General features: G+C 46.5%; 1 protein-coding gene across 1 annotated transcript in view; it reads right to left on the minus strand.

Moving 5' to 3' along the window:
- sh2d4a (SH2 domain containing 4A) overlaps positions 1–8849 on the minus strand; it is a 51019-nt gene extending 42170 nt beyond the window's left edge. Inside the window, exons 1-2 of the mRNA XM_038792651.1 lie at positions 8697–8849; positions 3674–3970 (exon numbers count right to left, since the gene is read on the minus strand). Of these exons, the coding sequence (XP_038648579.1) occupies positions 3674–3839 (166 nt within the window). The 5' untranslated portion in view covers positions 3840–3970; positions 8697–8849. The remainder of the gene's footprint in view (positions 1–3673; positions 3971–8696) is intronic.
- Between the last annotated feature and the right edge of the window lie 11271 nt (positions 8850–20120).

Below are 20120 nucleotides of genomic sequence, written 5' to 3' on the forward strand. Positions count from 1 at the left end.
CTGCGGATGCTGGAATCTGAAACAAAAACAGAAAATGTTGCACAATCTCAGCAGGTCGGACAGCATTTGTGGAGAGAGAAGGAAGCTAATGTTGCGAATCTGGATGGTTCTTTAACAAAGCTGGAGGGAACTGGAAATAGGGTCAAATTTATACTGTTATGGGGGTCGGGGGCATAGAGCAGTGGGACTTGTTAGCGGGCCAGCAGTAGGTAGAGATAGACAAAGGTGTCATGGACAGAAAGATAAAAGAAAAAGTAATGATTAAGGCTAGGAAGGGTGCTGATAGTGGCACATGGAGATTAGAATGCGACAGAACAAAGGTGAGCATTGTCAAAGGGAAACGAGGAACAGTTTGCCCAAGTGGGGAGGGAATAATTGTGAGGGAAAAATAGATCAATGGAAGAAATGAAAATAAATTGATAGAAATAAAAATGGGGTGAAGGTGGAGGAGAGAGTTCACAGTCTGAAGTTGTTGAACTCAAATGTTAAGTCCATAAGGCTATAACGTGCCTAATCGGAAGATGAGATGCTGTTCCTCCAGTTTGCGCTGGGCTTCACTGGAACATTAGCTGATTAGAATGCACTTCATGCAGCCACAAGGAGCAGCTGAGGTTAATAGGATAGATTATTCAAGGAAAAGCTAAATAAACACACGAGGGAGAAAGGAATAGAATAGTGGGCAGATAAGGTTAGATGGAAGAAGTGGGAGGATGCTCGCGTGCAACATAAATACCGGCTTGTATCAGTTGCAGCGAATCTCACGTACCACACCAAAACAGGTCATGCAAGTCAAAAGGCAGCTCAGGTAAAATGGATATAGGGAGAGAGAGTATAGCAGGAGTCAGGACAGAGTCATTGCTCAAAATAACAGGGAAAAGTGCCTCGGTGTAGAAACTCAGCCAGGAGAGAAATCAGACAGCAGGAAAACGTAAGCAAGGATAAAACAACCCTCTATGTTTAACCCAAAGACATCTCCACATCATTACCCAAAGACAGCATAATCACTGGTTTATACGTAAATACTGCACTTTGTTTTTTTTTCCTGCTTGAGCCTTTTAGAAAAGGTTCATCTTTTTAAGAGAACATGCTGGGGGAAAAAAAGGCAAGGATCCAATAAAGCATAATTAATTTGGGACTGCGTGGCCCAGTGTACAAACACACCCTGGCTTTCTGACCTCAAAAGGCCCAGTTTAAATCCAGCCCAGATCACCAGAGTGAATCCACCCTCCCTGCTGCCCAAATGAGCAAAAGAATGAATGATTCAAATATTGATTTGCATCTGCTCATCATTCTATTGACTTAGTCCGAACAATATTTTTGTTCAACTGGTGAATACGAACAGGATATTAGCTTCAGGAAGTTTCAGAATTAATATTAAAAATCAGCAAATGCATGAAATTCAAAAATGTGCCTTCAATACTCAGTGCTGTCTGACTCAGTGATTAAAATATACAAATATTCCCTCCCAGACAGAGACCCTTCTTCCAAGTACCTGAATGCTTACCTGGAATCCAACAAAATGAGACACCACTGGCTTATTTTTCCCTTTAACAACCTGGATCAATGTTTCAAAACTCTAAAAGGCATGAAACAGCCTCAAAACCTACTCTCGGCCGTCACAAAACACATGGACCGCACGGTGGCAGAGTGGTTAGCCCTCTGCCTCACAGAGTCAGGGACCCGAGTTCAATTCCAGCCTTGGGTGTCTGTCTGTGTGGAGTTTGCACGTCCTCCCTGTGTCTATGTGGGTTTCCTCCGGGTGCGTTGGTTTCCTCCCACAGTCCAAACACGTGCAGGTGGGGTTAAAAGATTACGGGGTCAGGGCAGATGAACATTGCTCAGACGCCTATGGTTAGAGGTGACCTTTGGGTGGGGCACGGAGTCTGAGATACTTTTATTAGTCAGACCACCCATCTTGCTAAATACAGAAAAAAATGACAACTTATAAATTATACAAAGTCTTTAAAGTAGAAAAAAAACCCATTGTGATTTACAGGAGCTCATCAAGTACACATGAGGGGTTGTGAAGCTTATTTAAAGAAATGGGTTTTAAGGAGTATATTAAAAAGGGGGAACGGTCATGGGGTTAAGGGAGGGAATTTCACATTGTATGAACTTGATGGTTGAAGGATCAGCCACCAATAGTTGGGTGATACAGAAGAAGCCATAACTGGAGGTATGACGTCTGTGGGGGAGGGGGGGTTATTGTGATGGGGAGGGGAGGGGAGGGGGGGGGGGGCGCAAGGCCACATATAGGAGGGTGAGAATCTTAAATTGGAGGCGGTGGCTGACTGGCAGCAAATACAGGTCAGTGAGGACATGGATGACATGTGAGTTGGGCTTATAACAAATGTTAATTTATCAATTGTTCAATTATAGGCAGGTGGAAGCAGATGTAGAGAGACAATTACTGAGATGCATATGCTTGTAATGAATGTTAGGCTGAGTAAAGATCAGGCTCCAATTTTATCCTTTGATTGCTGGCTTTCTTCAATATAACATGCAGCAAAAAGAAATGGATGAGCTGAAGTTTATGGATGGCGGTGATAACAGCATTTGGGATAGACAGTCTGGTGATAATAAAGGAGGATGAGAATTTTGGGGGCAGATGGGCAGAGGTAGGGGCAGAGATGTGGATGGCGAGGGGTTGGAAGGTTGGCTTGGGGTGAAACATGCACACTTGAGGCTACAAGCGGTCAGCCAAGACCCCAAATAGTGCATCAAGACGGGAAGCCAGTAGTTGTCAAAATGCCATCACCCAGGAAACAGAGAAAAGGCTGTGATGCAATAAATCCAATGCAGCAGTCTGCAAAAGACCAGCAGAAATCTCTGTTCCTCAAATGGAGGTGTGCTTTCTGAGGACATCTCTGCTCCGAAGCAGAATATTGCCCACAGTAAATTTATTCCAGTCATTTCCTTATCCAGATTTGTCAGTGCACTAGAAAATGAATCTAAGGGGCAGTCTCACGGCGTCGAGGTCCCAGGTTCGATCCCGGCTCTGGGTCACTGTCCGGGTGGAGTTTGCACATCCCCCAGTGTTTGCGTGGCTTTCGCCTCCACAACCCAAAGATGTGCAGGTTAGGTGGATTGGCCACGCTAAATTGCCCCTTAATTGGAAAAAATGAATTGGGTACTCTAAATTTTAAAAATGAAAATGAATCTAACACTGCTGGTAGCTGTGAGCGATCAAGCACAAGAGGAGATTTGGAAGGCTAGTAATTCTAGAATCTTACAGCATAGAAAGAGGCCATTCAACCCCCAGTGTCAGTGACAGATATTTGAAAAAAAAACTAATTAGCTCAACTTGCCCACTTTTTGCCCATCGTTCTGCAAAGATTTCCTTTTCAAGGTTAGATCCAATACCCTCTTGAAAGCTACAACGGAATGTGCTTCCAACATCCTTTCAGGCAGTGCATTCCAGGTCAAAGCGACTTTACTGTGTCAAAAAAATTTGCCTCCTACATTAAATCTGTGTTCTCTCGCTACTAACCCATCTACATTGGAAACAGTTTTTACTGAAGTAACATCTTCATGATTTTCCATTCTGTGTTAAATCACTCATTAACCCCTTCCATTCCAGAGAGAACAACCTTTAAAAAATGCAATACATTTTACATAATTTTTCTCTAAAACATCTTTGGGCTCAAGTGATGAGCCAAAAAAAGGCGCTTACTTGTCGGGGGCTCTCGTTCCTTCGGTTCCTGTTTTTCTTCCTTCTCCTTCCACCTTCGAATCTGTTCCTGTCTCATTTTAAAAAACAGGATCTGCTTTTGCTCTTCGTTTAGTTCGGCCAGAAGCTCTGGTTCAATGCACATGGTCTCCAATATTTGCTGCAGCATTTTCAACGTGTTCGTTTAACAGCTCCTCCAATGCGAAAAAGAACAATCCCAAAGGTCACAGTCCGTTGGAAGGCTGGAGAAATCAGCCGGAGTAATCCAAAGCTAAAATTAGGCGTTTCTCTTCTGGTCAGCTAAAAGGTGAAAACAAAGCATTTTTCTTTTGTTAATCATTCACATTGACAAGGGCATTGCTGGTGAGGCCAACATTATGCCCATCTCCAATTGCCCTCGAGTACATGGTATCAGGGATACAACCAAGAGCCTTGCATTTGAGAGGGCAGTTAAGTGTAACTACATTTCTTTGGGTCTAGAATCATATACAGGTCACACCAGGTAGAGACGGCAGATTTCCTTCCCCAAAAGTACACTGTGAACCAGATGGATTTTTCATGCTCACAATTACTGATTGCTGTTTCTTTTCCTGCATCTCATGTCGCACAAGGCAGATATTCATCTTTTCCCCCACAGTGAGATTTTTCCCGGATCTGGTCGCCAGAGGCTTATAGCTGGAGAGGCACGATGCACGTCAAGCGTGGCTGACCAGGAGCCTCTCCTGCTTTTACCGCCAGCCATTGGCACATTGGAAGGATATTGAAGGTTTATTCTCATCCCGTTTGGCCGCATTATGAGCGCACCTTCCTTGGCCTTCAAGTCTGGGGTGGGACTCAAACCGTCCGACTCAGAGACAAGCACACCACCCACTGTGACACAAGACCCGCAATGCAATTACTGACGCCTGCTCTTTGAGATTCTATTTAATCAACTGAATTTAAGTTGCCGTGGTGAAGTTTGAACTCACAATCCAGGATCATCTGTCCAGCCCCTCTTATGCTACAGCCTAGCCATCCTGTCAAAATGCATGTTTTAAGGCTAACAATTTTGTTGTTCTTGCGCCAAGTTGAATTGGAGGAAAAAGACCCACCATAGGCAGTGCCTTTCAAGACATCTGGCTGTAAACTACATTGGGACAACCCATCAAGTACCTTTTGTGTAGCCACGGTTTTGAATTTGGGAAATGCAGCTGCCAATTTGCATACAGCAATGCAATAATGACCAGATAATCATTTGTTTCTGATGTTAATTGCCGGAGCACTGGGGATAACTCGCTCTCCTCAGAAGGAATGTCCACCTGAGGGGGCAGATGGGGTCTCAGCTTACATATCTCATCTGGAGCAATGCTACTTCAGAGTGCAGCACTCCCTCTTAACTGCACGAGTGTTAGCATTGATTTTTCTGCTCAAGTCTCTGGAGTGAGATTTAATGCACAGCCTTCTGACTCAGAGACGAGAGATGCTAACCCAGTGAGCTTGCATCAAGTAAAAACACTGTGGGTGGGGAGTAGGAGGTGGGAACGAGTCAAAGTAATATTCTAAACTCATGTGTGCAAACATTGCACAATCTGTTATTAAAAATCCAAGTGCAGTAAAACTGCAGAGTGTTGATGGGATTCGAGGAGCAAGGCTTAATATCTAGCAACTTGCACAACTGTCACGTAGGTGGGGAAGAATTATAGGGCAGTACCCCATTAGCTCATAGACACCTCCTAATAAAGGTGCGTAAAAGAGCTTCAGCAGACATGGGGTCAGTCACGGCTCTGCTGCAGTAATTGCATTCAGACATTCAGTACGGTAGAGAAGGAGTGTTGCACTGTCGGAGAAGCTATCTTTTGGCTGAGAGATTAGGCGATGGATGGCTGGCTCCTATTTTTATGTTACATAGAAAATGGGAGCAGGAGGCCATTCGCTCCTTCGAGCATGCTCCTACATTTATTATGAACATGGCTCATCATCCAACTCAATAACCTAATCCCACCTTCCCCTCATGTCCTTGGATCTCCTGCGCCCCAAGTACTGTAGTTGAACTGCTTCTTGAAAACATACAATGTTTTTGCTGAAACTACTTCCTGTGGTAACAAATTCCACAGCCGCACGACTCACTGGATGACCTCATTTTTGCTCATCTCTGTCCGAAACGGTCTACCCCTATCCTCAGACTGTAACCCTTGGTCCTGGACACACTCACCATCAGGACAATCCTTCTTGCATCTACCTTGTTTAGTCTTGTTCAAATTTGATAGATTTCTAAGAAATTTTCACCCCCCCACCCCCCTGATTCTTCTGAACTCCTGCGAATATAATCCTAACCGACTCAATGTCTCCTCATACATCAATCCTGCCATTCCAGGAATCTGTCTGGTAAACCTTTGCTGCACACCCACTGTATCAAGAACATCCTTCCTCGGATAAGGGGACCAAAACTACACACAATATTCCAGGTACGGCCTCACCAAGGCACTTTACAAAATGCAGCAAGACATCCCTGCTCCTGTACTCGAATCCTCTCACTATGAGGGCCAACATATTATTTGCCTTCTTTACCGCCTACTGCACATGCATGCTTACCTTCAGTGTCTGGTGTACGAGGATACCCAGGCCTCATTGCACATTCCCCTCTCCTAATTTGTGGCCATTCAGATGATAGTCTGTCTCCTTGCTACCAAAGTGGATGACCGGCATTGCATTTATCCAAATTATACTGTGTCTGCCATTCATTTGCCACTCACTTGTCAAAATCACATTGAAGGATCTCTGCATCCTCCTCACAGCTTACCCTCCCACCCAACTTTGTGTTATCGGCAAATCTGGCTATATTACATTTAGTTCCCTCATCTAAATCACGTTGTGAATAGGCGGGGTCCCAGAACCGGTCCTTGCAGTACCCAACTAATCACTGCTGCCAATTTGAAAAAGACTGGTAATTCCTACTCTTTGTTTCCTGTCTGTCAACCAGTTTTCTATTCATCGCAATACACTAGCCCTAATCCCATCCATTTCAATTTTACATCTCTTATGTGGGACTGTCAAAAACACTATCATTTACAATTACATAAATGCCCTACACAAATTCTTGCCAGACAACCACCCAAAATATCCAATGATTCATCAGAATAGAATGCATTAAGTTGCAGGACTCTCCAGTAACATCAAGCTTGATGATACCAAAAGTATAAGATGAAAAACACATGAAACAAATAGATGATCTTAAGGTTGTTAAAAACTCAAGAGATTCAGAGCAAAGCTAAATACTTTGATGTATCCTAAACTGCAAGAACAAAGGTTTTCACGTATTGAGTTACACCACAAGTGTGTAACTCATTCCTATGTTTTCACAATGCTAAATTCAATTGGAACTCTGTTAACTTGGCATGAGCCCTCTTAATGTGCAATCATATAATGGAACAACATTCTTCAGGGGGTCATCACTGCCAATGGAGTGTTCTTCATGAACAGTGTGAGTCATGGCTGCAAGGGGCCAGGGTGAAGAAAGTCACATGCTACATTCTGCTTTCACTCCCATTTAAAGAGAACATTTTCATGAAAATGTGACTAAGCCGAACAATTGTAATTGGAAACACACAGCACCATCAGGCCTCTGTAGTTTCTGCCAAAACTTCGATTTAAACTGCAAATTTTATTTAGCAATTTATTGAGTTTAAAAATTGAAATTCTTCCTCTGGCTGAACTGTAATGAACTCTCTGTAGCATTGTTGAGTTGTGGACGGGCAGATCAACCAGGCAAAATCATCTGAAACCTCAAACAAACCTATTCTCACCTTAACTCCTCTACCTGAGGAAGGAGCATGATTCACCTGAGGAAGGAGCAGTGCTCCGAAAGCTAGTGATTTGAAACAAACCTGTTGGACTTTAACCTGGTGTTGTAAGACTTCTTACTGTGCCCACCCCAGTCCAACACCAGCATCTCCACATCATGGCTACCTCTAATAACAGAAGATCAGCATTTCCCAAATGTTGTCAAACCTGTTGAGCATTCCCAACACGGTTTACATTAGTGCACTTTCAGTTCATTTTAAGCATTGTTCGGGGACTATAAAGCCAGCGCACTAAAACGATACATCAATTAGGTGATTGTAGTCTCGCATGTCACACTCCTGTTTATCTCACACACAGATTTAAAGTTATTTATAAACCCACCCACCCCTCTTGCCATCTGCAAGCGAACGAGCAATGCCACCGAATGGCCAGGAGGGGTTTAACTTGTCACAGGAGACACCCCAAGTGCCACCTCTCTGGAGGTGCGATGGTTTTACAACTTGTAGTTGGGAATGTGTGAACGCTCAAGGGCAGACAGTCCACGATTCAGTCGGGCAAGGAAAGAGCTTTCACGTTGCAAGGGAAGGGGGGGGGGGGGGGGGGGGTGGATTTCGCCAAATCCATCCCAGTGTAAAATCAAACACAAAATCGGACTCACAACGGGACTGAGAACAAACTCAGCACACCACACCTTGTGCAAACTCCCCCCTTCTCTCCCAAACTTCCTGCACTCCAGAAGATCAGGAAGTTCGATTAATCGCCAACCCCCTGGTCGATTTCAACCAGCACATGACACTGTGCAATATCGGTGCAGTCCCTGGGTATGATCAGGCGATGAGGACAGACGGTGCAGTCCGGGGTGCACAGGGAAGGGAGCAAAACTGACCCCCACCCACCACCCCGGGTGCACAGGGAATGGAGCAAACCTCACCCTCCCCCCCCACCCCCACCCCCCGGGTACACAGGGAAGGGGGCAAACCTCATCCCCCCACCCCGGGTGCACAGGGAATGGAGCAAACCTCATCCCCCCACCCCGGGTGCACAGGGAAGGAGGCAAACCTCACCCCCCGGTACACAGGGAAGGGGGAAAACCTCACCCCCACCGCCTGTGCTGCTGCAAATCTACTCTCCCCTGTGGCCAAAACTCTCAACAAGAGACTCCAAAAGTCTGTTTGATGGGAGGGCGACGCCTGCGAGAAATTATTTTAAAAGGCAAACGTGGCCGGGATCTACCCTACACACATACCGGCTGCCAGTGCAAACCTCCAATCCAGCCGGAGCCCGGGCATGCGGCGTGGCTACTCCCTCAATCACTGCGCCTTCCGATGGGGAAGCAGCTCTCCAGCAGCCCCGACCCCTCCAACAGCAACATTCCCCACATTCCAGCTAGCCGCCTCATTAGCATAGCCACGCCCCATTCCCCCCCCCATTGGCTGACCACTCAGACACCGGCCCCGCCCAACCCCTCCTCTTGTTACACCTTTACCTGCGAGCGGGGCGGGTTTCCCCCAGTCTCGTTCCTGAGTGGCCAGGCTGAGCTGATTGACAGCCCGCTGTAGCCAATGGGCCTGGCGACACGCTGTGTATCCAGTTGAGGTGTGTGTGTTTCTCCCCCCCCCCCACTCCCTGTTAAAAGCACACTGTGCCAGGCGGTGGGCACAATGTCAGGCAGCAGGAAAACTTGCCGGCAGCAGAGGAATCCCAATTTCCAGATTCTGCATCAAAGAGAGGCGAGGGAGGGACGGAAACCACACAGGGGCAAAGACAGAGGGTGATATCAGTGTTCAGTGAGCTCATGGAAAGTGCATTAAAATAATTACAGAAACAGAGAAGGTGTCAGTGACTGAGGTACAAGGTGGGGGAGGGGTGGCTCATAGGTTAGGTTTGAATTTTAAATAAATCATAAATAAAAAGTGGGGGAGGGGGACCTACCAGTTCCGAAAGAAAATGGAATAAACTATTGGAGAGAGCACTGTTCAGGTGGATGTTGGAGGAAGGCATGGTTCAGGTTCATGGGGGGTGGGGGGGGGGGGGGGGGTGTGGTGACGGTGCGCGGTGCAGTCCAGGTTAAATGAGGGCACAGTCTACATTGACGGGGACAACTTCTCAGTGGGATGTCCAATCCAATTCAGTCCAGGTTACTGTCTGGACACAGTCCAGGTTAATGGAGGTACGATAGAGGTTAATGTGGGCACCGCCCTGGTTAATGGGGGCACAGTCCAGGTTAATGTAGGTACAATAGAGGTTAATGTGGGCACAGCCCTGCTTAACGTGGGAACAATCCATATTAATTTGGGCAGAGTCCAGGTTAATTTGGGCACAGTCCATGCTAAAGTAGGTACAATCCAGGATACTGTAGGGACACTGTCCAGATTAATGTAGGTACAATCCAGGTTAATGTGGGAACAGTCCAGGTTAATTTGGGCACAGTTCAGGTTAATGTAGGTACAATAAAAGTTAATGTGCGCACAGCCCAGGTTAATGTGGACACAGTCCAGGTTAATGTCGGTACAATCCAGGTTAATATGGGTACAATCCAGGTTAATGTGGGCACAGCCCTGGTTAATGTGGGAATAGTTCAGGTTAATGTGGGCACAGTCCAGGTTAATGTAGGTACAATAGAGGTTAATGTGGCAACGGTCCATGGCAATGTGGGCAAAGTCCAGATTAATGTGGGCACAGTCCAGGTTAATGTAGGTACAATAGAGGTTAATGTGACAACGGTCCATGGCAATGTGGGCACAGTCCAGGTTAATGTGGGCACAGTCCAGGTTAATGTAGGTACAATAGAGGTTAATGTGGCAATGGTCCATGGCAATGTGGGCACAGTCCAGGTTAATGTAGGTACAATAGAGGTCAATGTGGCAACGGTCCATGGCAATGTGGGCAAAGTCCAGATTAATGTGGGCACAGTCCAGGTTAATGTAGGTACAATAGAGGTTAATGTGACAACGGTCCATGGCAATGTGGGCACAGTCCAGGTTAATGTAGAGTGATACAGATTAACATGGACACAGCCCAGGTTAATGTAGGTAGAAACCAGGTTAATGTAGTCACAATCCAGATTAATGTGGGCACGGCCCAGGTTAGTATTTGCACAATCCAGATTAATGTGGTGTTACGCCACCCTGATCAAGTGTGTGGTCAATTCCTGCCCCATGTGTCCTGGAGCCATAACACAAGTGAATTAACCAATACTTTTGATAAAGATTCCCCTAATCTTTGATGCTTGGCTGCCCAATAACTAAAGTCACCAGGTTTGGAAGTTGAAGCACAATTACTGTTTAATTCTAATCAGATTAATGGTGCAATATGTAGTGAATGCAACTGAATAATGGCAAACTAACCCCCTCCCCTCCCTTAATTGCCCACCCTCTACCCACACACACAAGACAGGAAAACACAGAGGGGGTGAAAATAATAAGAGTCAAGATCAAAAGATAAGAGTCATTTCTTCAAATGGTGGATTGCAGCATGCTTTCTTCACAGCATGCTATGTGATAAAATCCTCTGGTCTACAGGTGGTGATGGTCTTCCTGGTGGAGTCATTCACTCAGTACAGTACCTAGACGCAGTAGACCTTCTGGAAAATCACTTTAGTTTTTATAAATCTGGGCCTTGAGCTAAAATGTTCACTTTCTGGCCTATTTCTTTCCTAAGACACTATGGGTGGGATTCTCCATCTTGTGACACCAGAAGTGCTTTTCCCGAAGTGACGGAGAATCAGGCATCATGAGGAAATCGGGATCAGCGCCAATCCGAATGCAATGTTTCGACTCCCTGTTGGCGCCGGGATCAAGGTTCATGACCGCACACCAGTGGGAGGATGTAATGCGTGCAGATTGGTCTTAATGACCCATTTGCATACATTTAGAGCCCGGCACCAGAGTTTCCAGCCCTCCATGATTCTCTGGCACCCTGGGACAGGAATCTCATGAGCGCGGATCACTTCTGGCATTTACCAGCGTGGCCATGATGGTGGACCTGACAGAAGGCCAAGGATATAACCACGTAGGGGTGTTGTCCCCAAGATCCATCCGAGGGCCACCCTACCGCCACAATGCACTACCTGCCCACCCTTCTTCTACCAGACCCTTCCCCCATACCCTCCCCCCAGGAACCCCTTTAGTAGGGAGACCCCCTCAGGAACCCCATGAATAGGGAGATCCCCCCAAATGAAGGAACCCCACAGTGACCCTCTACCCTTTAGCTAGGGGGACCCCCCACAGAAACCCCCGACATAAAGGGACCCCCACAGAGACCCTCCTACCTAAAGGGACCCCCACAAGGACCCTGAACTAAAGGAACCCCCATCCTTCTGCAGGCCAACCCCCAAAAATGGGGCCCCTGTCTAGAAGCTAGAGCAGTCTAGACAGGCGCAATGAAAAAAAAATACAGCTGTACTGCTTAGCTGGAAGCCAAACATGTCGATCCCTTGAAAGAGGACAGGTGTGACCGATGTTTCAACCCCGCAGATCCATTATCTGCAAGCCATTCATAATGTTCTAGTAGTGGGCTGTGATTGACAGCTTCCAGAAATCAGCTGCAGCCTTGATTGATTCATCTTCCTTCATGGATCAGTGACTCTAAGTGGTAAAACCCCAATGTTTACAAACATTGACCACATCAAAGAGAGGTAGGTGTATTCCAAGCACTAAGTGCATTCCAATCACTCAAGCGAGTGGGGTGGGGCCTGCTTTACGGTGCACAGAGGGGTTCACGGTTGATTTGCGGTGTGGGGAGTGTTGGCTGGCATGGGACTTCACTATCGGGTCGCCTGCTATAAAATGGTGGCCCGATAGCAGGATTCCCTTGAGAATCCCTTATATTCTTCGCCATGCATAAATTTGGGGGAATACAGGGGGATTGTAAATCGATTGCAATTCTCCTCCATTGGGTGAACATAGGGCGGGATTCTCCATTGCCCGACGCCAAAATCGTAATCGGCGATCAGGCGGAGAATCGATTCCGACGCCAAAATCAGGGCCGGCGTCATTTTGACACTGCTATGCTCCACCCCCTCCAAACCAGCATCATCGTGACATGTGCAGTCGCAAGGCCATTGGTGCCTCATCAGCCGGCCCACACACGATGCTCCGCCCTCAATGAGCTGAGTTCCCGATGGTGCAGGACACATGCGGTCTGAGCTGGTGTGCCAGCTGGGGACTGTATCCAGCACCGCCACACGTGACCTGGATCCATGTCGCTGGCCGGGTGGGCGTCTGCTAGGGTTGGGGGGCATGGTGGGGGGGGGGGGGGGGGCAGGGGGTGGGCTGTGGGATCGCAGAGTGCGGGTTAGGTTGTGCGCATGGCTGGTGCCATGTTGTATGGCGCGACCGATGCAGGTCGTCAGCTGTGCGCATGAGCGGCCCGGGATCCAATCATTCTCCGGGCATTTCCAGCACGAACCGCAGGCGTTTCACGAGGCGCTGGCGCTAGCCCCTAACTGGTACTGGAATCGGTGAGGGGTTTTGGCTGAATTGCCGGTCGTGAAACACCATGGGACCCGCGCCAGCGTCGGCACTTAGCCGCAGAAACGGTAAATACCGCCCCATAGTCTCCCAAATGGAGAATTCACCCGTATATCTCACATCCAACCCTACGTCCAGCTCATGTTTGACCTCAAGGCTTTGTACCTTGACAAAATGGCACCCGGGGCGGGATTCTCCGATCGGCGATGCCGAAATTTCATTTGGCGATCAGCCGGAGAATCCCCGTTTACACCGGAATCAGAGGCGGAGCGTTTTTACGATGCTCCTCCCCCTCAAAAACAGCACACTCGGGGAGTCACCTGAGGCCCTCCCCCGATGCTCCGCCCCCGATGGGCTGAGCCCCTGATGGCGTGGGACTCGTATGCTCACACCTTTCGGGGACCTCGCGTGGCGGCTGTGGACTGAGTCCAGCGCCGCCACAGATGGTGGTGAGCCGTTCCATCGTCACGAGTCTCTTTGGTGGGGCTGGGAGCACTGGAGGAGGGTTGTCCGGGGGGGTAGTGAAGCTGACCACTGTGGGCGGTATTTGGTAGGATGGGTCCGCGTGCTTCCAGCGCCACGTTGCACGGCGCAGCCGCCCCAGACCGATGCCGTGCGCATGCGCAGCCATGGAGCCGGTCATTTTGCGGCCGTATCAGCAGGTAAAGGGGGCTTGACACTGCGTGGCTGCTAGCCACCCACCAGACAGAGGATCAGTGTGAGGGTGCCGCCGACTTTCTGGTTGTAATACCAGACCGATCCTCTGGACATAACCGCAGGATCGTAGAATCTAGCCTCCTGTCTTGCTGAAGGGAGAATCAGTCCTCACTGTTGCCCTTTGGAGAGAGTTTAGCTGGATCTTTTGGGACAGAATTAATTGAAATCCTCCACCCAGATGGCAGAACTAAAAGTGAAATTAAAATGGAACCTCGTGGCTCTGAGAAACATCCAGAAGGATAATATCCAATCACCACCTGTTACCAGGCAGATCACAGCCTTGTGGGCCAATTCATTGGCCACCAGCCACATCAATCAATCCAAGTCATTGTTGATGTCAGTCTGAAACAACACAGCCTTCTGGATTTTCCTGTTTGAATTAAAGGTGCAGGCTGCTTTGCCTTAAAGTCACAGGCCCATTAAACATCCATGGATCAAAAAAATGTAACAGCAGAAATAAAAGAATGGGGAGGCATGGCAGCTTAGTGGTTAGTACTGCTGCTTCACAGTGACAGAGACCCAGGTTCAATTCAGAGCTTGGGTATCTGTGTGAAGGTTGCACTTTCTCCCCGTGTCCACAGATTCACCACCCTCTGGCGGAAGAAATTCCTCCTCATCCTGTTTTAAAGGATCATCCCTTTAGTCTGAGATTGTGTCCTCTGCTTCACGTTTTTCCTACAAGTGGAAACATCCTCTCCATGTTCACTCTACCCAGGCCTCGCTGTATCCTGTAAGTTTCAATAAGATCCCCCCCTCATCCTTCTAAACTCCAACAAGTACAGGCCCAGAGTCCTCAACCATTCCTCATAAGACAAGCTCTTCATTCCTCACACTTTTCCACATTGTATTTCATTAGCCATTTCATTGCCCACTTTCCTAGCCTGTCAAATCCTTCTGCGGCACCCCTGCTTCCTCAATACTACCTGTCCCACTACAGATCTTTGTAACATCTTTTTTTTATCTGCAAACTTAGCAACAGTGCCTTCAGTTCCTCCTTCCAGATCATTAATGTATATTGTAAAAGGTTGTGGTCCCAGCACCGACCCCTGAGGTACACCACTAATCACCGGCTGCCATCCAGAAAAAGATCCCTTTATCCCCACTCTCTGCCTTCTGCCAGTCAGCCAATCCTCTATCCATGCCAGGATCTTACCCTGAACACCATGGGTTCTTAACTTATTTATCAGTCTCCCATGCGGAACCTTGTCAAAGGCCTTCTGGAAATCTAAATAAATCATGTCTAATGGTTCTCCTTTGTCTAACTTCCTTGTTACCTCCTCAAAGAACTGTAACAGATTTGTCAGACATGACCTCCCTTTGACGAAACTGTGCTGACTCAGTCCTATTTTATCATGCACTCACAAGTACTCCACAGTCTCATCTTTAATAATGGACTCTAAAATCTTGCCAATGACCGAAGTCAGGCTAACCGGCCTATAATTTCCCGTCTTCTGCCTCCCTCTCTTCTTCCACAGCGGTGTTACATTAGCCACTTTCCAGTCCTCTGGGACCCTTCTTGCCTCCAGTGATTCCGGAAAGATCAACACCAATGCTGCCACAATGTCCTCAGCAATCTCTTTTAGGACTCTGGGATGTAGTCCATCTGGTCCAGGTGATTTGTCCACCGTTAAAACTTTCAGTTTCCCCAGAAGCTTATTCTTAGTAATAGTCACTGCACTCACCTCTGCCCCCTGTTTCTCCTGGAGCTCTGGCGTCCCAATGGTGTCTTCCACCGTGAAGACTGATGCAAACTAACTAATCAGTTGATCTGCCATTTCTTTGTTTCGTATTATAACTTCTCCAGCCACATTTTCCAGTGGTCCATTGTCTATTTTTGCCTCTCTCTTACATTTTATATATTGAAAAAAAACGCTTCCTATCATCTTTTATATTACTAACTAGCTTGCACTCATATTTCATCCTCTCCCCCGTTTTTGCTTTTTTAGTTGTCCTGTGCTCGCTTTTCAAGGCTACCCAATCCTCTGGCTTGCATGGGTTTCGTCTGGGTGTTCCTGCTTCCTCCCACAGTCCAAAGATATGCAGATTAGATGGATTGGCCATGCTAAATTTCCCCTTAGTGTCTAAAGATGTGTAAGTTAGGTGCGGTTATGAGGATAGGGTGGAGGAGTGGACCTAGGCAGGGTGCACTTTCAGAGGGTCAGTGCAGACTCGATGGACCAAATGGCCTCCTTCTGCACTGCAAGCATTCTCTCATTCTAAGTAAGGGAATAAATAGGAACCAACGGGAAGTACCCTCACATACCTCCCCCCTCTCTCCCCCCATAAAATAATGAAACTTCAGAGCATGGGGATTTCATTGTAAGGTATTCAAGACATAAATCACAAAAACATACCCATCTAAACCACATAACCACATAAACCATCCCCTTCCCACTCTCCACATTGATAACTAATCAGCCTTTAAACATGCGACAGTGGGCAGCACGGTGGCTCAGTGGGTTAGCCCTGCTGCCTCATGGCACCGAGGTGCCAGGCTCGATCCCGGCTCTGGGTCACTGTCCTTGTGGAGTTTGTACATTCTTCCCGTGTTTGCATGGGTTTCGCCCCTCCAACCCAAAAGATGTGCAGTCTCGGTGGATTGGCCACGCTAAATTGCCCCTTAATTGGAAAAAATGAATTGGGCACTCTAAATTCATTTTTTAAAAATTAAACATGTGACAGAGCATCCATGATCACATTACCATATACAACTTCAACATTGAGCTGCTGCAATAATATATTCCAACAAAATAATCTTGCATTCTGGGCTTTAAACCTCTCTATAAACGTAAGTGGATTATTGTCTGTAAAAGTCCGGGCGGCCAGCACCGGTTCATCCCCCAACGTGACTGGCAATCTCCCGGACTACTTGCCGTTCTATGGACCACAGCGGTTTCATCTGATTCTGCAACATGTCCAACATGCATTGCATTTTAGTCTCCAGTTGAGCCAATTTTAGTGGTTTTAGTCGAGATGGTTGTGACTTGGTTGGTTCAGAGTTTCTTATGTCTGTACCATGGGTAGCTAACAGAGTGCCCCCTGGTGTTTCCCTATAATTCTGTCTGTGCTCTTTCAGTATCTCAGGTAATGCAGTCAATCTTCCTGATTATCCAATGAATACGTAATCAAATATCGAGGATCTTCTACAGTCAAAGTACAAGCAGTATTGTCAATGCTGAGGGAAAATTTGGTTCAGTTTTAACTAATAACGCCCTTTAACCCCTCCAGCTTTACATTCTCTCTTGTCCTTCACATAATTACCTTCAGCAACAATTACAGCCGAGGGTTCAATTCTCTCAGAGTTGATTGACTGCACATGCACCATTCTGCATTTTACAGCTTTTACCTCCTCTTTGGAGTTTTTGTAATCACAGCCCTTATCCCCATTTAGTAATACAGACAGAATCAACTTGTGCTTTCCAGATTTCAATTTTTCCTCTTCACTTTCAGAATCAGATAGGCTCCATGAACATTCTGTTTGTTGTTGACAGATATGGTGGTAGAACCACTTCATGGTTCTCCCATCTACCTTCTTCTTAAATTTTAAAAGGCATTGATTACTGACTGTCTCATCTTCTTTTCTGTTTGCTTCTTTTACCTCGAAGAGGCTCTGTGGACCTTTAGAAGGATGTGGGTGAACCAGCCGTTCGCATGGTGTCACTTCACAGTCCTTACTGTCCTAGTACTGACTAATTGATACCATGCCATCATGCATACCTTCCTTTGAAGCAGGCATGCTTTGGGAAATATTTGCACCTGAAGTGAATGGCAATGGATTTACCACAAGAGGCGGTAACAAATTACTTTTAGAACATTTCCAGTCACTCTTCTCCTGCTTAGCTGGCTTCTTTACGAGCTTTGGAAGAATTTCTTGCCACTTGGTCAAGTTAGTGACAGGTTTATTCGGCAGCAGTTGTTTATCATTACTTCATAATCAGAATGCAAATCAAATTCAGAACTCTCGTCCGAATCTTCAGCACCGTCACTACTATAATTTTGGACTCCTCTTCCTTATGATCACTTTTGGTTTTAGATTTCTCAGAATCTGGCTGTCTAATGGATTTGGGGCTGGATTCTCTGATTCTGTGGCTATGTCTGCAGGATCTGTCTGGTCTTACCACCAAAACACAGTGCCGCCCCCGCACCCAGGAAATTCTTAAACCCCTCTAAGAGAATGACTTCTCTTAGAGCCTCATAGGTAGTTGCAAATCTCAATGCTCATACCCACCGATCAAAATTGTTCTGATTAACCCTTTCAAATTCTGCATAAGTCTGTGCCGGCTGTCTCCAAATGTTCTGAAACCTTTGCCTTTCCTCCCCGGGAACCAATTCATATGCATCCATAATAACCTTTCTTATCATGTCCCAACCACTCCCCCTCTGATAGGGAAGCATAAATGTCCTGTGCCCGCCCAGCAGTACAGTCTGCATGGGTAATGCCCACTTTTCTCTTGGCCACTTCATTTGGGTTGCTATTTGCACAACACCTCTAAAAAATGTTTCTACCTCATTCTCATTGCATTTTGGGAGGGCCTGTGTAAATTAAAACTCACCGCCTACCCCCACTGGGTTCTGTTCTAGGATTGAGTTCCCCTCTACTTTGCGACAGCTTCCCACTCATTTGTGGTGCTTAAGCTGGACGTCTCTCTCTTTCTCCTCTCCCTCTTTTTATTTTTCCTCTCTTTCTTTTCCTTCTCTCTCTTTTTCTCTTTCCACTCTCTTTTACTTTGTCCTCTCTCCTCATTTCCGCCTCTATTTCTTCTTGCTTCATCTCCATTTCTTTCTCTTGATCTTTTGCCTCTGCTCCATTTCTTTCATTCTTTCCTTTTGCTTCACTTCCCTTTCCTTTTTCTGCATCTCCATTTCTATCCTTTTTAATTCCCTTTCATGCTCTAACTGCAACTGAGTTCCCTCCAGCTCAACAACCTCACCAGAAAACAGCCCTGATGCTGCACTACCTTGTGGGTTCCCCGGTGTTCCTAGCATCTCTATCAAATTTAAATGTTGAGCAATTGCTTCAATTATGTCTGCCTTCCGAGCTCCAGCTGGTAGCTCTATTTTTTAATTCACCTACCCATTCAACTAGCTTGTCTTTGAGAAACTTTTAAAAATTAAACCAGAATTAAGTTGTCCACCTGAAGAAAGAAGGAAGCCTTAGAAGCTTCTAAAGCCATCCTGTTATATTGCTGCAAACCTGATGTGTCCCTTAATTTACACTGTTCCCTAAATTCTCCATCTAGCTTTCCAAAAATCCCGGATGAGCCCCTAATTTATTTTACGCCACCCTGGTGTCATGAGAATATCGCTTTAAGAAATGTTTGGCTGCTCATGTTACTGCAGTGATGTCAGAGTGTGGGTGGAGCTGAGCTCTGGCTCTGCTTTTTAGTTTCACTTTGAGAAAAGCTTGGGTGTGTCTGTGTTTTTTTGGTTTCGTTTCAGTGTTGGAGCTGAAGCCAGACAAAGCAGCTGTACTGTTGTTCTCTCTGCCATGAAAAGACTATCTCTTGATCATTTGGTGAATTCAGAATTATACATGTTCTCAGTAGTGAATTTAAACCTGATGTGCTTCTGTTAAAAGGTGTTTCTTTTGTCTTCTGGATGTTGTATGGGAATTTATTAAGGATTACTTACTGTTGTATTCTTTGGGGGTTGTATTTGAATTAATGGTTGCTGAGATGTTCACTACGTTTTAAAAAAGGTTAACTTGAGTTCATAGAATAAACATTGTTTTGCTTTAAAAAATACTTTTTGATTTCTGCTGTACCACACCTGTAGAATGGGCCGTGTGCTCCCCATACCACAATCTATCAAAAGTTGTGGGTCAGATGAACTCCATGATGCACGTTGGGGTTCTCTAAACCCTGGCCCATAACACTGGGAAAGTGTGTGGTAAATTCTAGCCCCACCTCTCCCGGAGTCACAGCACAAGTGAATTAACCAATCATTCTTATAAAAATTCCCAAAGTCTTTGACCCTTGGCTGTCTAATAGTTACACTCACCAGGTTTGTAAGTTGAAACACGATTACTGTTTATTTGTAACAAGGTTAATGGTGCAATGGGCAGTGCATATAATTGAATAATGGCAAACTAAGCTACTAACTGTACCATCCTTTAACCCCCCCCCCCCCCCCCCAACACACACACAAGACAGACAAACACAGAGAGGGGAAGGGGTGAAAATAATAAGGGTGAAGGCCAAAAGATAAGATTCTTTGTTTCAAATGGTGGTTCGCAGAATGCTTTCTTCACAGCACAATGTTTAATCGAAGCCTCTGTTTTATAGCTAGTGATGGTCTTCTTGGCAGAGTCATTCATTCAGTACATCCGCACAGACAGCAGGCATTCTGGAGAGTTACTTTAGTTTTTAGGGGGGGGGGGCAGGAATCGCGCCACACCACTCTGACGCCGGGCCGCCGATTCTCTGGTCGCCAATCGTGCCCACTCAGTCCCCGCCGCAACGGTTGGGGGCCATTGAAAGCGG

This window comes from Scyliorhinus canicula, chromosome 3 (genome assembly GCF_902713615.1).
Source record: "Scyliorhinus canicula chromosome 3, sScyCan1.1, whole genome shotgun sequence".
NCBI classification, from domain to species: Eukaryota; Metazoa; Chordata; class Chondrichthyes; order Carcharhiniformes; family Scyliorhinidae; genus Scyliorhinus; species Scyliorhinus canicula.